Source organism: Trematomus bernacchii, unplaced genomic scaffold (assembly GCF_902827165.1).
Source record: "Trematomus bernacchii unplaced genomic scaffold, fTreBer1.1, whole genome shotgun sequence".
NCBI lineage: Eukaryota > Metazoa > Chordata > Actinopteri > Perciformes > Nototheniidae > Trematomus > Trematomus bernacchii.
This window is the reverse complement of record NW_022987698.1, coordinates 6,841,759-6,858,785: the sequence shown is the minus strand read 5'-3', so window position 1 is coordinate 6,858,785 and position 17,027 is coordinate 6,841,759. Positions and strand designations below refer to the sequence as shown.

Below are 17,027 nucleotides of genomic sequence, written 5' to 3'. Positions count from 1 at the left end.
TCACACACATACTGGTTCAGACCAATGCAGGAGGATCCATACTCTCTAGTTTTATTTTGACTGCGTCGACATAAGGGCGTGTACATGACCATACATGGTGAACAGGGCAGCGGAACGTTCCGGGTGGCGAGCCAATCAGCGTCGGGATTTACACAGACGTTCTTCCATGTGACGCACGCACGGGATTCCATTGACGCAAGAGACGGGGGAGCGTGTGTTCTAAATATAAACCGACAACGACAGCAGCGCTCACGTGGGGCTATTACTGGATGAAAAATACTAAAAATAGCCGTAGTTTCAAAGTGCAGACGTTTTCTTACTGGAAATGTAGATGTTATACACGTTTATAAAAGGGAGGTGTGTTGTAACATGACAGAACAGGAAACACCTGGGAGGTATTTTCTCATAAAATAGGATTCTCCCTACACTCTGCCAATCCTCAACTGAGGAACCACGAGCCCCTTTTTTCACCATCTTTATTGTCAACACTATGGCCTTATATATATATTTATAAGTGTGAAATATTACAGTTTTTATTTCAAAGGACATTCTGAAATAAAGACTGATGAATTTAGGTGTAACTTACTGCAATCAGTTTTCTGTTTCTGTTCATATTGTTGGCTACATTTTTCCATAATGATAATATTTGTTTGATATTGAACACTTAATAATCCGTAATAATCTATTTTATAATTTTACATTTAAATGTACTATTAGTACTTAATGTTTCGAGGACTCCTTAATCTTTCATGACTAATAGTTTAGATTATAATTGGATCCCCATTAGTTGTGCCATAAAGCAGTCTTCCTGGCTTCCACATTTTTAAAGAATCATAAAAATGTACATTTAACACATTTGACCAAAAAAAAGTAAATAAAGTAAACACAAAACACAAATGAGAAAAATAAAACACTGATATTATGCAGTTTCAGCAATTAACAATTAATAGGCCTAACGCTGGACTTATTTGATAAAATATCCCTTTTTAAGTGGTTGTGAATAAACACTTCATTATGTTGCATACATTTCACGATAGACAGTTATCACAAGAGAAAGACCCCTCTTTACAGGAGTCTCTCCCATCGAGACCGACTGCATTTCTTTCAACATAATTAATCCTCTGACCACTTTCAGATCTTCAAACTGACCCACAGAGAATGCTAATTACACTTTGAATTCAAAAGATGTGAAATCTTAAACCATTTTACAACATACAGGAATCAACGGTCAATCTGCAGCATTGATGTCACGGCCACAGCTGCAAATGTCCATTTGACAATATCCATTTAAGCATCACTTAATACCCCTAATTTAGTAGTTTCTCCACGACAACTACCAGGAACACAAACACCCTAACCCTCAGGGGATCTTTGGGCGTGATCTAGTTTCAATAGTAGTAGTAGTATGAAGAAAGTGATAGGGGTCATTAAGGTGAGAAGCACATGATAGTATTCATCAGAGGAAATAACCTGCAGTTGGAGCAAACCGCTGTGAGTTGGGTTCTTGTGTCTTATTATTAAATGTTTTTTTTCTTTGTTTAAGTCCGTTTTGATCAAATAAATAAACGATAAACAGTACTCCTGTTTCTGTATTCCTTGAAACTAAATGATGTCTCAAACAAACACACACCATCTACACTGAACCTCGTGTTTTCTGTTGGCACTTCTCTCCACCACTTCTGGATTATTCCTCCTGCTTTTCCTCCTACATTGATGCAAATCCTGCCTCACTGTATGCTACCATGCTTGGGCTTTAGGGGGATTTAAGCAACTTAGTTTCGGGATTTTTGAAAAGTAGGCTGCATGCAGAGGAGTTGTGCATACACTTAATACATCAAATTAAAACACAAGTCTGATAGTTTGGAATATAAGCAATGTTATTTAACATACTTTATGACAAATACACATGGAAGTACACATGATACTAGATGTTTTTATTCTTTTCCATTTAGTAGCACATTATTAAGATAAAGGATTTAAATGACCCCGTAAAAATTTGGGCAAACTGACATTTTTTCCTAAAAGAGTTTAAGAACTAGATGAAAATGGAGGGTTTGTATTTGCATAATAAATACTGAAGCATCTTTTTGCGTCTCATTTCATTGTTACCAAACCTTTTATAGCTCAATATTCACCTGCAACATACAGAAAGATCTTCACAAGTGTTAAAAGGTGAGAGGATGTACACTGAATTACAAACACACTTGTAGGTGTGTGACGGATGGTAATTAATTAAGAGGACAATGTTATGCTATATAAGCATCCTACTGAAACAGAGTATGCAATATTGTCAAGTCACAGGCAAAGGATGACCAATTGAACATTAAGACAATCATGTTACATGTATATAAGCAAACTGAAAATCCAACACAAGACTGAATATCCATAGATACTAGGTTGGTAATATCTCGTTTCATTAGGTCTCAGAAAGTTTCTGTGTATTTTGTGACAAGCTTAATGCAGAGAAATACATTTTTGGCAAAGTTACAGGACAACAACATGTATGAAACTAACATTACTATCCAGGGTACATTGATGTATAAAATACAATTGAATGCTGTCTTTTTAAACCAAATGTGGAACATCTTAGAAGAGATGTATCAAACTCCCTCTGGCCTTTGACAGTTATAACTGTCGAGCAAATCTTTATAAAAGTCCTTTCACATTCAATCAAGGTCTTTCTGAAATCAGTTTTTTCGACTATCTAAGAAACAGTAAACACTTTAACATGCTTTTCTTTCAGTCAGAAAGACATGAGAATAGACAGGTAGTACAGTGTTGTTGAATAAAGTGAAGCAGGTTGCACCAGCTGCATTAGGAGGAACAGATGAACCAGCAATACACTATTGTAAATACAAAAATGCTATCACAACATTTGATAAACAATGATATTTCTTATCTATACACTCAAGATACACAACATTCTATGTTCTTCTTTTTACAAACACAAAAAAAAGGATTGCATTACATTTGGCACACAATAACAGTGGACTGACTTTGATTTGGTCAGTGTTCTCTCTGGCAAGCTGTCTGCACTTATAATTATGTAGAATTATATCATGGATTACGTGCAAAAGACACAATACACAATAATACTTAATAGTAGAAACAGAAAGCAAATATCTTTTAACCCCCCATTCTGCGTTATTCACAATAATAAAGTTGTTCTGTTGTGACCCTCAGCAGACTGGAGCACGAAGTGTTGGTTCATTTGAGGTGAAAGAAGCCGCTTGGTTTTGTTGGTACAGCCATCAGCATGTTAGCTTGGTTCTTGTGAGTTATGTGGATCTATAATAACAAATAAATAAATATTGGTGAATCTTGAAATTCCTTTAAAATAATGAATATCACATCAGCTAATAATAATAATAATAATAATAATAATAATAATAATCATTATCATCATCATCATCATAAATGTGATTTTTTTTTTTATGTCTCAATAACTGTAATACACATTGGATAAAATCGACTTCTAAATTCAAATAATATTAAGTAGCCTTCAAACTCGTTCTCCTTGATAGCCCTAATCAGGGTTAATCTCAGTTTATTTTATCTATGCTGTACGAGCCATGTGTCTCGGCCACAGGTTTGAAAATAACTCTACAAATAATAACAACTTTGTTGTTCATTACGATGCTCTAACCACTGGGTTTAATTACTAGTCTGATATGTAACGTCTCTTGGCACTGAATTGGATTGGTTAATATCACTTACAGTACACGGAGGCTGCATCCATGGCTCCCCATCAATCTGCATGGGCAGGGCTTTGATTGTCCTGCACACAGGGAAGATAGAGAAAGTCAGATTTAAATATACTTTACCCGAACCATATGTCAAGTGTTTCTCTGTTTACATTGGATGGCATAGAGAGGGATTACAAATCAGAACATCAGACAGTAAAATGGAATCAAAAACAGCAGCCACATACATTCTTGTAGTTCTTGTTTCATATTGTCATGTATTCTTGTTATTATTGTCAGCCCCCTGTAGGTAAAAGTGAACAACCTGATGGTGATTTGGGAAGTCTGTGCCAGTCTGTGCCCGGCGCTCTTCATTTTAGTGTAGATCTGTCCCATCTCTATGGCTCCTTCCAGCCCCACCACCTCCATACGCCTATCACTGATATCTGCAGCACACAGAGAAACACACACAGATCAAGTTCAAATTGTTTGTAAAAGATTGAATCAGCATCATAAAACCAGGTTAACGCCATAACGTCAAGATAATATTTAGAAACAATAAATGTGGTGATTTAAGATAGTACAGACCTTGAGAGACTGTTTTAAGAAGTTCAGGGTCAGTGATAACCTCGCTGTGCTCTGCCTCTAGAGCACCGTCACACTTCTTGGACTCGCCCCAGAGGTTGGAGCCTCCGTGCATGCTGGGTATGTTGAGGACAGCTATGCCCTCCAGGGACATACTGCTCAGATCCAGAGACCTCCCACAGCACTGGGGGAGGCAAAACAAGATTAGCTATTATGTGAAGTACAAATACTTCTTTAAAATTAAAATTGCTACATGACTTATAGACATCTCACCTGAATCCTAAGACACTCCTTCAGCTTCTTGCAAGTGGCAGAGATGGTTTCAGAAGTGGCAAACTCCAAATACCAAAGTTTGTTCTTCATTCTTATACAAAAAGAGAGCTTCACGTTAGATATTTTTCAAAAGTCTAAAATGAACAAAGAATAGATTTCCCCTTCTCAAGATTTGGTTCACAAAAGATAATGGACTTGTGATTTTATAGTGTAAACACACGCACAACGTATTGCGTTTGATTTATTTTCTCCAATTATCATATGGGGTGGTGAGTGCCATTAAAACTTGGCCAAAGCAATTAAAAGAGCAAAGGGAGAGATGTCAGCCAATAACTTGGGAAAGAAGGAAGAACATATTTGTGTATTCTATTTTAAAAACCTTATTTTTTGTTTTTATTTAAATGTAATTTATTCTTAGTTTAAATTGTTTATTTTCATAACACAACCATCATTCGATAGCAAAATGAATAAGGTTGAGCGAAACCGCTTATAAGTTTGCTTCTGTTGCCACCAACTCTCTGAAGACGCTAACAGTTTCTCTACATGTGCCTACTAGCGCTGATCTTTGTTATGATATTCTGTACCCCAATGATGCTGATTTGCATGTATAGAAATGGGACATTTTACCAGAAAATGTATGCAAATTAACTAATTAAAAGGCAAAAAGGAGAGGATACTGGAGATGTTATTTAATCAGCAGCCCTAAGGGGAACATTTAACCTTTACTGATGTTTTTAGAACTACACCATTTATGTTTGCCTTATCTGTGCATGTTTAAATGACGCAAAAGCCGTGCAATCCTTTTGTCAATTGTCTCTCTCTCTACAATTCCGAACCCTCACCTGCTGTTGAATCTCTGCGGGTGTTTCTCTCTCATGGAGTGGAAACGATGTGCAATAGAGGCATCCTGTCAAACACACATTTCAGGGCATTAAGAAATGTAAATGTTTAATGTCATTATTCCTTCATGCTTTGGCAGTGACTCACCACTCCAATAGAGAAGTAGTTGTTAATGATCTCGTAGGGCACGGGGTCTCCTGCGTCCTGGGGGTCTTCTGCGTCCTGGGGGTCTTCTGGTATCACCTGGATGCTCCAGCGGTCCATGGGAACCTGCTCGCTAGCTTCAACCTCCTTTAGGATCTCTCTCAAGTTCGACCCGTCGTAGCCTTTCACAAGATACAGAAGAAGCAGAAAGGGTAAGACACAGAGCTCCAACGCTAGTCACAACACCTCAGTGATGTTTAGAGGTAATGTGCTGGGGGCTTCACCTCCTCCCCAGCGCAGACAGCGGGCCAGGTCGTTCCCGGTGCCCAGAGGCAGGACAGCCACCTGAGGACGCACCTGCAGGTCTGCTTTGTCTGAAATCACAGGAACATTTATTACATTTATAGATGGTTTCCTTTATTACCTCTCTAAACCCCAAAAGGACCCTAAGTACCTATAGCATCCAGGAGCCAGCCGACGGTGCCGTCTCCTCCACACACCAGGATCCTGCACTGATGCAGACTGCGGAAGAAGTGAAGTCTGAAGAAACAAAGAAAACATGACATTAAGCTCATTGTCTAGAATGCTTTATTACAAAACCTTAAATGCATTCAAATCTGCTTATACCACTTTCTAATTATAGATAATATCGCTTGTAAATATTCACAATTACAGTAATTATAACAAATGATTAAGCATTTTATAAAGAGTTAAAAGGACTTAAAACTGTGATATAATGTAATTGTCACATGTTTCATTCATTCATAGTTGTAATACATCATTAGCACTGTTATCCTATGATTATAATGTGATTGTGATTTTAAGTTATTCTCCGTGGGAGTTGTATGCTTTAAGTGTAAACAATAATTTTAGAACGTTTTGTGATGTTCTTAATAATATGACCATTGACCATTTATGAATATAATGGTTATAATTCCATACAAAAGAATATATTATTGTATTACAAAAAAGGGACTTACATTTCAAAATAACTCTTGGCCAATAAAAGGCCAGTATTCAGTTTATTATTAGTATTTATTATTAGTATTTGGTAGTCATTATAAAAGGCTTTTATAATGAATTATCATTATTGTTATTAAGCATTATTAATAGCATTATTGCACTTACATTTACAATTATTATGTATTACATGTATGTTTGTAAAACATTGAAGACATGGGCGTACATATGTACAGTAATGGTGGTGAAAGTGTACAGTACCCTGATGCAGGACCCCCGTTGGAGAGGTTGTACACCTGACGCGGGTTCAGCAGGTACTGAAACTTCCTGAGCACTCTGTGGAACAAACAGAGAAGGAAGCACACAAATGAAAAGGATATTCCTATTCCAAAAATGAAATGAGAATTAGTAGAACACTTTGGCACTAGGAGTAAAGAACATGTCACCATCATATGGAGATTTGAATCTGCTTACCGTTCCCCCTGCTTTCCTCCACTCTTTGGGTTCACAAACACCAGCAGAGGGTGCCTGTCTGAAACCGGATCGATCTGAAGAAGAAAACATGACAGATTCAGATCCAATAGATAATGTAAATCACCTGAAAAACACGTACATATTGTAAGGATTTAATGTGTGAACACATGCTTTGAGTGAGGCTTCTGTGGTGCAGCATCATGCAAACTTCTGCTGTCTGTTGATACAGAAAATGTTGAGTTTTTAAAGAAAATAGCTTTGGTTTATACATGACCGCCATTCACCATGGCTTCTTTGTGTCCTGTCCTGGAGAAATTGGCAACCAATGATTGGCCTTTTGTTGCCTTCAGCGACAACCCCTTGTGAACATATAATGAGGGACAGGAAATATCAAAACATGCATCCCAAAGTTAATATTTATTTTTTATATGTGTTGCTTTAATATTGTCAAAATATTGCTGATGATGCTTTTATTCGTATTTTATGTCACATTTCTTTACTTAATCAAACAGACTACAAAGGCATTGGCCCAGTCTTTTTTAACACGATGAATCACTGAAAGTGGAGAATCTCCCAAAAGCAATGATATGCAGATGGTGGTTTGAGCAGGCAATTTGAAATAAACCTCACAGAGAAAACATGGGTGTACAGTGGGATAAGGAATAAAATGTCTTTTTGATTGACGAAGATTTGATGACGCAGACCTGCAGGATGTGGCCGTCAGGGGTGACATTCAACAGGCTGCTGTCCTCTTCCTGAAAAATACAGTTAAATTAAATTACAATATTCTAACAACTACACCACAAACAATTCACTGACAATATTTCACATTTTGGTAAAGCACATTCCTTGTGTTGCTAATTTTACCTTTGAGATGGGGAATATGGCCCACGGAGGCAGTATATGATCTCTTAGTGGCCCACAATCACAGGACGATAAGCCGGAGAAAATACACTCATCGTGACGCTTAAAAAGAGACAACATTTAGCGAGCATATATAAAAAAAAATGTATCCTCTCTAATTATTTCAGTGTTTCCAAACATGAGCACACTCCTCACCAATTCCTGGCACCACACACAACGCCTCCCGGCCAGAGTTTTGATCTTCTTGTGGCAGACCTGACACTTGTTGGAGTTACAGTCCGCTCTGATCCAGTCGTGAGCCGCAATCTGAGACACAGAGGAGAGCAAAACAGAGTGTTCAGGAAAATATGTATATCATTACTTTCTGAGATTCATTTAAACAGTTTGATCAATAGCAAGATTAAAACTCATTCTTTGTTGTCTGTTTCAAATGACCCAGAAGATGACAGGGGAGGGGAGTATGATAGTGATGATAGTTTCTCTTTTGTTAACTGGACTTATAACTTCAAACTGTACATTTTATATTTATATTTAATTGAATATGCCATTCTTGCACACTAAATGTAAATGATATCCCACTTTTATATTGTGTTAGCTGTCATTTAGCCCTTCAATAGTGTTTTATTTGTCATAGTTTACAGATTTGTATCTTCACGGTCAACTTTTATATTTTCATTCTTTTAGTTCTGATTTTTCTTCTATTTTGAGATGTTTATATTGTATACTTGCTCATTTTCTACTCTGTTTTAATTCTAATTTTGTGCAATACTTTGTTTTACATGCTGCTGCATTTCGCAATTTGGGATTAATAAAGTATATCTTAAATAATCATTTAAGTACTTTAGTGACTATTTCTACTTACTATAACTAAATAAGTTATATATTACCCCTAAACATTTAAAAATTGTTTATTTTTTATGATCAAGAGATATATATATCTTATAAGATATTGTTAATCCTGCAATGTGCAGTGTTTTATGTCTTTTTTTCTTCTAATTCCTGAAATAAATCCAAACAATTACTGACGTTCACACATTCTTCTACCCATAATGTCAAGGCAAGTCTTTACATGATGTTAAACGTTCGCCCCAGGACCAACTGGATGTTCATTCGAGCGGTGCCAAACCCCAGCCCAGCCCTGAATGACTTCAGGGAAATGATGTTATCATTGACTTTAAGAGAATTAGCGCAGAGCACACCCTCTTTATAGCAGCTGAGGAAGTTATGCACATTGTTAGACGTATCATCTTTTTTGGAAAACTAATGACAGGCAGACGTGCATCAACAGATCTAAAACCCCTTAAGCACACTGGCAAATCAAACCTCCGGAAGCAGCAGACGAAACCTGGCCAGTAAACTGATGAGATGTATTACAGATTTTCCGTTGTGCTTGAATAAACATACATCGGAAAATAAAAGAAACACATATTGTGCCAAATCAGGACATTGAGCAGACATGCAGAACATGCAACTAATAGTTAGTTGCAGCCCTATAACCAACATGAATTAAGTGATATGTTTCTCAGCAGCCTGATTTAAATTGATGTTGAAAAAAAGTATTGAAAGAAAGTTTAATGTATCTTTGTTGTTGTTATGTTGATAAATGGAAAAGAACAAATATCAAAAAAACTAAACTTATCTTGCTGATTTAAATGTAAATTTCAAAAATGACAAAAAATCCAATGTAAGGAAATGTTCATAAAGTGTTTGTGTGTGTCCTTACACCAATCTCATTTTTTGATTTCACAAAGGTACGAGAACAGGGTTCAGGATTCTTGTTGGCACATCGACTGTGGACAGTGTACTTGCAACCTGAGGGGCAAGAAGAAGAGCAATTGTTACAGGTGTGACTGAGCTCACATGAAAAAAATAATAAGTAAGTAGTACGGTGAATAAGTAGGGTTAGGAATTATTATTCTATAGCAAATGGCACAATGTGTGACTACTCCTCTTCACTTGTGCAGTGTGTGCGGTGCGTGGCGGCCCCCTGGTGGCGGCGCTGAGCTCTTACAGGTGCAGCAGAGTCCCTGCTTCCCGAGGCCGAGCAGCATGTTCTGACACACGCTGCAGTAGGTCGGCTTGTTGAAGTGCTTCATCCTCCAAATGTGCTGTCCATCCCTCTCTGTCATCTGCAGGGGAGCGGGAGAAAGAAATACTAAATTAGAAAGAACCCCAGAAGACCACACTGCAATAAGAGCAAAGGCGATCAATTTAAGCTGTTTAAACCCGAGCAACACTGACAAAACAGGGGGTGTTGAGGGGACATGAGGTGTTTTATGTGTCAAATGCTTGTTCACTTACCTTCAGTCCGAGCAGGACAAGTAAAGGCACATTGTTCATGCCTCCTTTCACCCATTCCTCCAGAGTGACATACCCACTGTCGTCCACATCGAACGCTGTCATCATTTCTTTAAGCACCTGTACACAGACAAAAAAAAAAAGCTTGTTATTTACTATCTAACTGCTGCTTCTGATAACATATTTATTATTTAAAGCTTTAAATGAAAAAGACATCAAAATGAGACTCATACTGGTCTGAGTTCAGTCGCATCCCATCCCAGGTAATCAGCAGCTCGCATCATCTGGGTGATTATACGATCCACTTCCTGATGGAGAAAAATAACATATTTTGTATTCCCAGTAGACATGTTCTTCTTTTTCAATGTGCAAGATATCGTTACCTCTGACAAGTATGCTGTGTGCTCTACATTTTACTTTAAAGAGGGTCATGTGTTACTATACTGTAGGTCTAAGACCAACACAACAAAAATGTAAATTAGACTTTTTTTGCAGAACTAAATGCAACAATAAATGAACACATGTCAACTGTTCTAGGTGAATAGTGTGTGTTAGTCATTGTGAGTAACTTACAGAGCTGTCCAGGAGTTGGTTGCAGTCTTTATCGTAAAGTTTGAAAGTAACTACAAACAAAACAAAGGCAGTCAGTGCTTCAGCCATATTTATCCTCCTCCTCAAAATGTTCAAATCAATCAAAAATGTACATTAAATCCAGTTGCAATATAATAAACTTGTTGTTAAATGATCAAATCAAGATGATACCCACATTCAAGTTTTTCACGTGGCTGTCCTTCCTCCAGCACCAAGAAGTAACAGGACACGTCACGAAGAGAGACCCTGCCTTAAGACAAAGAAATATAGAAATACAGACCCCTTTATTATATTACTGAGGTCTGAAACAGCAAGTCTTAGTTTTGTTTCCTTCCGGAATAAAATGTTAGACTGTAGCAATAAAACTATAAGAGCAAGTATTTAGTCAAACGTTGGTTATTTTGGAATAGGTGCAGTAATCTCCAAAGATTTTCTACGCCCACGGCTTCATTCCTATGAAGCAGCACAACAAGATAAAAACAAACAAACAGGTGGGCGGCGGACAGCGTCCAACAGGAAGTACTCTTTCTTTCTTCCTTTGATTATTTACAGTATGTTATGTGGAACATTACCAGCCACACTCAGAGCTGATGACTGTAGAGCTTTAACTCTTAACACCTGCTCTATGCTGTTATATAAAAGGATATAGGGCTTTTAACATGATTTACCTCCTTTAGGCAGAGAGCACTTATTGGACCCATCCTGATCCACGTGTCGAAAATAATGAAAAAGGCGCTGACAGAAATCTGCAGGGAAGTCGTCCACTTCTAGGTAGGTCTTGAGAAAGAGAGAGAAACCCACTGCATCCATGCACTGTGAAGAGAAGTGTCAAGTCAAAACAAATAATGTGTCAGTGTAACATTTATATTAATTGCAATGCTTCATTTTACTGTAGGCCTATATAATCCCCTAATAATTTCCTAGAACATTTTTAATCTGCAACTCATTACAAGACCATGGAGTTAAGTGTAAATGAATTTACCTAAAATAACATTTATTCCAACGAAATATAAATGTAACGAATAGGAAGGGCTCAAAAATGGAGGGGCTCAAAATGTGATATGTAGGTAGTTAAGCAAAACAATCTACGTATATATCAAATAAAATATCATTGTCCTGAAAAGTATTATCCTGATTTTAAAAGAAGATTTTCTTTTGTAAAAATCCCTGTTTCCTTTATTATAAAAACACCTAAATGTAACCTTTTTTTCAGGAAATGTAGTACAAATGTCAAATAAAGACTTAATACGTGTATCATTGATCTTTGCATGACTCACCTCTCCGAAGCTGTGCTGAGCCAGCCGACCCCCGGCGTGAAACTCCTTGATCACGTCTTTCACCCTCAAACTGCTGTCTGCAAAGAGAACAACAGAAAGTGAGTGAATAAACAAAAGAATAAAGGTCACACAAAAATAATTCAATTTAATTACACATTTATAATATAAATGTTAAAACAAGGACACATTTGCAAGAGCATCATTATTTGTAGAGAAGGACGTACATTTTTTCTTTCTACGGTCCAGTGTAATTATCCCTTCATCAATTATCCAACAGTGCAAATACCCTCTGCCCCCCCAACGTAACACTAAAAGCCCATTTCAATTCTCTCAAAGCCTCTGAGTGTATAGAGAATATATTTAGCCCCGCTCAACTTCTAGTTTCCTGCTGACTGCTTCTCTCTATCCACTAATACTAGTTTGAAGTCTGGCGCATGTACTTACAGTTACGAGTTGTTGTTTGTGTATTTTAGTTATTGCTGAATGATCCTCAAAGGATCCTTAAGAAGCAATTTAATGATTACACAGGAAATATTGGTGAGTATTTTTTCCAGAGTAATTACTATTTTGCTCTGAAATAGTGATATTTAATCATTTTGGAGTGTATTTATTACTCATAGCTTCTAGAGTGCGATCAAAAATGCAGAGTCAATTCTATTGGAGTTAAACCATGACCACGCTGTAACGGAGGTGATCTCTGGGGCCATAGATCTCGGTCTCCGTTACGGATTATATAGCTTCATTATTGGCGAAGTATATTCATTTGTTCCACGCTAAAACATTGCACAGGAAGCATGTGATTATATGTCATTTATGCATATATTTGTCACAATCTGTCTATGTTTTAGTTTGTCCGTCTCTGTTTCCTGTTTTAGTTTGAAAAGTGTTCCCCCTCCTGTCTTGTCTGTTGCTGGTGATTGCGTTCACCTGGTGCCCTGTGTTTTCTCCTCCCTCCTCACCTGTGTCTTGTTGGTTTGATTAGTCCTGTGTGTATTTAGGTTCTGTTTTCCTGTTAGTGTGTGTGTGTGTGAGGTCCTGGTGGCTGGTGACTGTGTTCACGTGAGACAGTCATATTGAGGCTGTGTATCCTGTACCACAAAGAGGAATAAATGCCCACACCGGGTTGTATTTGAACTCTCTGCCTCTGCCTCTGCCTCCTTGCTTGGTTGGGCCGCTCAATGGTCAGCTTCACACACGCCCACTCATGTTCCTTAAGCACTTTGGTTTATTGACCTTTTTTATTGTAAAGATCATTATGGTTCATTTATTCTATTCTGAGTAAAATGACCTTCTATTGGGAGTAAAATTACCTTCTAGTTGGAGTGAAATTACGTTCGATTGGGAGTAAAATTACCTTCTATTATGAGTAAAATGGCAGTAGAGTTGTTTTTAATATACACTACATAGAGTAAATAACCATTAAGCAGAGTCAAATCTAAGCACATAATAGAGTAAAATGAACTCTAAAAATACAACTCTGAACAAAGAGTACATTTTACTCTATATAGGTTGGGACCAAATGTTATATTTTTAGAGTAAGATTTTCTTCAATTTGAGTCAATTTTACTCAGAGAAATTTACTGTGTAGGAACTTCCCCAGTCATGTATTCAATTATGTTTAGTGACTACTGCTGCTCTCCCTTTTGTGAATATCGATTGATCTCCCAAAGGAGACATTCTCAAGTTTGAAGGAAGCTTAAAACTCATTAAAGTCTCTGATCCATCAAGTCTAGATGTAGAATGTTTATTCATCACACAGGCTCAGGTGTTTCAGCATTTTCCTCTTCTGTACCGGAGGTATAAGCTAAAACATAAGATTACAAGAAGGTTGTGATTTATATAAGTGTGTAAGTGTGTATTTCTCCTCATCAAGTATAGTTCATGTCTTAATGTCTTTCTTTTTTTCTACAACTAGTCACTGACCATTGTGTGGTCACTTCCAAACACTCAATGCTAGAAGAAGTATTCAGATCTTTTCAATTCTGCTCGTAAAAACAGCAGCCAGGCAGTTGAATTTATACAAAAACGTGATATTATATAAACTCTTAATAAAGTGAGAAGAGAGAAATGCATAATGAATTTACTTTATTTTTAATGTATTGTCCTGATGCCTACATTTCAACTGAAATTACGATATATTAAAGTATTTTAAAATAATTTGCAATAATGCTTTTTCATCAAACACATATGTAAACTGACCTCTAAATCATAGGTCTCACATCTGAATACATGTCCTTAAAATATGTCTTCTTATTGTTTAATTATCTGTTTTACTCTGTAAACCCATTAGTTACAGAAATGAGTGAGGAGGTGAAACTGACCTTCCATGTAATGCTGCAGCTGGATAAAATCCACAGGAGTCAGAGATCCTTCTGCATCACCAGAGGAGGCCATGTCCTGAGGCTGAGCAAAAAGAAAATAAGAGGCCGTGGGAGGACACCAACACAAAGCTTTAAACATAACAGAGGCCTCCACAACCAAAGGGGTATACTGTGTCATTTAAAAGGTAGGTCCTCCACTGTTTTGGCAGTGAGTGACGCATATAAACTGGTTTGCATGCATTCCTTGGATTGCAAAAAACATATTTAAACACTCCCATCTTCAAATACACTCATTAGAGAGTCTGTTCAGATATCTAGACTATTTGATAGCTGAGGAATCTTTGTCAACCAGTGACAAAGAGACATATCATTCCACATTCAAAGAGTTCAGTCATGCACAGATTAGTTGACACCTTTAGAAATATGTAAATAAATCAGAGGTTTATTAGAAGATTTGACAACATAAGGATCGGCCCACATCAAGTTACAACAGTAATAACAGGCAGGATCAGGCTCTAGGTTGATTGTCGGCACCCAATGAAACAAAACTTCCGCCAACAGAAGAGCATATTTAATTGAACAGCAGCTTGTCGAGGCATTGGTTGTGCTGGTAAATGTGTCCAACAATATTCTCTGCATATGTCTCCTATCTCACAAAAAACACTTTGTAATATCATTCTAGCTTAACCAGCAACCCTAACCCTAACCCTAACCTGCATCCATCAAATAGGATTATAATGTGAAGCTATCTGTCTGAGTAACAGCCACTGCTTTTAACTTTGCTCTAGTAAGTGCTGCACAGGTGTTCAGACATCCACACAGGAAGAGGGATAAGGCTGAGGGCGAGGCAAGTTTATTTACACCAAGTCAATTGAAGGCTCCTTACCTTCCTCTCTCGTCAGACTTCAAATACAAATGTGTCCCAAACTCGGAGCTTCACGGCACGGAACGTTGATGTTTTTGTTGACGACAGCTTGTGCTAGTGAGTAAATGTCTCTGGTGGTATTAGCGGATATAGGAGATTAAGGAATAGGGCAGAGGAGGAGCTTAAATACAGACATAATTACTGTTAGTGGCACCGCCTTGCGCGCGTTACCACACACAAGCGAAATAGCCATACACAAGCACGCGCACTTTGATTTATTTGACCCTGCCAACATGTCAAATCAATCTGTGAGCTGTTTTTTTTTTTAAGGGGGCAGAGTGACATGGAATATAGATAACATATGCTGAGGCAAGTGTCCAACTAAAAGAGCAATATAACATGTATATAGTGCAAGGAAGGGTGAACATAGCCTAACATGTGACAACAGTTTTCACATAACATGTTTGACACATGGGATCTAGAAATCACATGACTGTCATGTAAATTAGTCACATGTCAATTGTATTTAATGTGGACCTTTCTTTAAATAGTATACAAAACAAACAAGCCGTTAAATAACTCTCTGCATATCTGTTTGTTGAGTCTTAGTCTAAATTAACCTTGTATGGGATTGTTTCAAAATTAAAATAGGAACTTTGACACTTAAAGACATCATCCAGACATGTTTTAGTAACATAAGTTGGACCCAATCCTAGTACACATAAGTGAAATCAATCCACCAGTCAACACTGCAAGTCCATGCTTCCTGGCCTCCATCATCATCATAATGTCATCCAAAAAGCAGGATATGGAAAATACCCAAACAAATTACACCTCAAACGTGTACATAAGTAAAGGCAGGGCCGTCCCTCCCTAGGCTGATCATGCAGACTGCGTGGGGCCTCACCTTGCGGAGGGGGCCTCATCTTGCGGAGGGTGCCTCAACTGAGCCGAAGATGCGGCGCACCTATGCGCTTATGCGGCGCAATTAGTGTGGGGCGGCATGGTTTCGCCGCTGCGAGGCTCCATTAGCACCCCCCCCCTCTTGCTGGTTCAAGACCAGCCTGGCCAGCTAAACCAGCATAGACCAGCATGGATGCTGGTCTATTGGGAATGCTCATTGATGTCATCAAGAGCCATTGAGTCTAGCTTTTGTAGTCAGCCTCTTAGAATGTTTATAATTTCTTTGTCTCTTAAAGGTGGGGTAGGTCAATTTGAGAAATCGGCTCGAGATACACTTTTTGTTATATTCCATGGAATGCTCTTAACATCCCGATAGCAATGAATATCTTAAGTGCTTTGACAAAAAATCCATACAAAAATGTCATCTGTGGAAGCCGTAGTACTGTAAAAAGCACGACCATTTTAGCCGGCCCGGCTAAAATAACCGGATGGCCTACCTGCCTGTCAGCCTTCCATCTGTGCACAAACTTATCTTGTGCCCTCATTGGTCATGTGCGCGTTCTTGTGTGTTGGAAGAGGGGCTCTGTAAGGAAGTGGCAGATTTGTTCCGGCTGTGTATTTTCAAATTCTAGCGAACTCGAGCTGGTTTCTCCAAAATTACCTACCCCACCTTTAACATTCCTATAATAATTTGTTTTTTTATTGTTGATATTGTTTTGTTCTTTATTTTTGTTGTGAGAATCACTTTGCAATTGTGTAAGTGCTATATCAATAGTTATACCAATATTATTGTTGTTAGCATCATTTACTAATATTAATAATGTTTTCTTTGTTTTCTTTATTTATCGCTGCAGAAAGGATCATGCCAGCCCACATCAAACACCTGATCAAGAAGTTGTGAATCTTCAGGCAGAAAAGATGAAAACACCTGTTCAAAGTTCCAGTTCCC

General features: G+C 37.8%; 1 protein-coding gene across 4 annotated transcripts; it reads right to left on the bottom strand.

The window, feature by feature from the left end:
* Positions 1–1,913: 1,913 nt before the first annotated feature.
* dgkab (diacylglycerol kinase, alpha b) lies at positions 1,914–15,337 on the bottom strand. Of its 4 annotated transcripts, none has more exons than XM_034139324.1 (25): positions 15,197–15,337; positions 14,311–14,392; positions 11,990–12,066; positions 11,381–11,525; positions 10,888–10,962; positions 10,695–10,744; positions 10,355–10,429; positions 10,125–10,241; positions 9,835–9,952; positions 9,547–9,635; positions 8,019–8,129; positions 7,827–7,925; positions 7,664–7,714; positions 7,229–7,318; positions 6,960–7,033; positions 6,747–6,821; positions 5,980–6,065; positions 5,810–5,899; positions 5,529–5,707; positions 5,384–5,448; positions 4,542–4,632; positions 4,272–4,452; positions 4,009–4,129; positions 3,718–3,778; positions 1,914–3,288 (listed from the first exon to the last, which is right to left on the bottom strand). In XM_034139324.1, exons 2-25 carry the CDS (start codon positions 14,381–14,383, stop codon positions 3,208–3,210), a joined length of 2,274 nt encoding a protein of 757 aa, XP_033995215.1. In that variant the 5' UTR covers positions 14,384–14,392; positions 15,197–15,337; the 3' UTR covers positions 1,914–3,207. The 4 variants fall into 4 exon arrangements, with proteins under 4 accessions (XP_033995215.1, XP_033995216.1, XP_033995217.1 ...); XM_034139325.1 differs by having other exon boundaries at positions 7,244–7,318; XM_034139326.1 differs by lacking the exon at positions 7,229–7,318 and having other exon boundaries at positions 15,197–15,336.
* Between the last annotated feature and the right edge of the window lie 1,690 nt (positions 15,338–17,027).

Coding starts and splice junctions, on each gene's coding strand:
- dgkab (XM_034139324.1), bottom strand. CDS start 14,383: ATGGCCTCCTCTGGTGATGCAGAAGGATCTCTGACTCCTGTGGATTTT. Junction 10,963..11,380: donor GTGCTCTCTGCCTAAAGGAG/GTAAATCATGTT, acceptor CTTTGTCTTAAG/GCAGGGTCTCTCTTCGTGAC. Junction 7,034..7,228: donor CCATGGTGAATGGCGGTCAT/GTATAAACCAAA, acceptor TTTCTTCTTCAG/ATCGATCCGGTTTCAGACAG.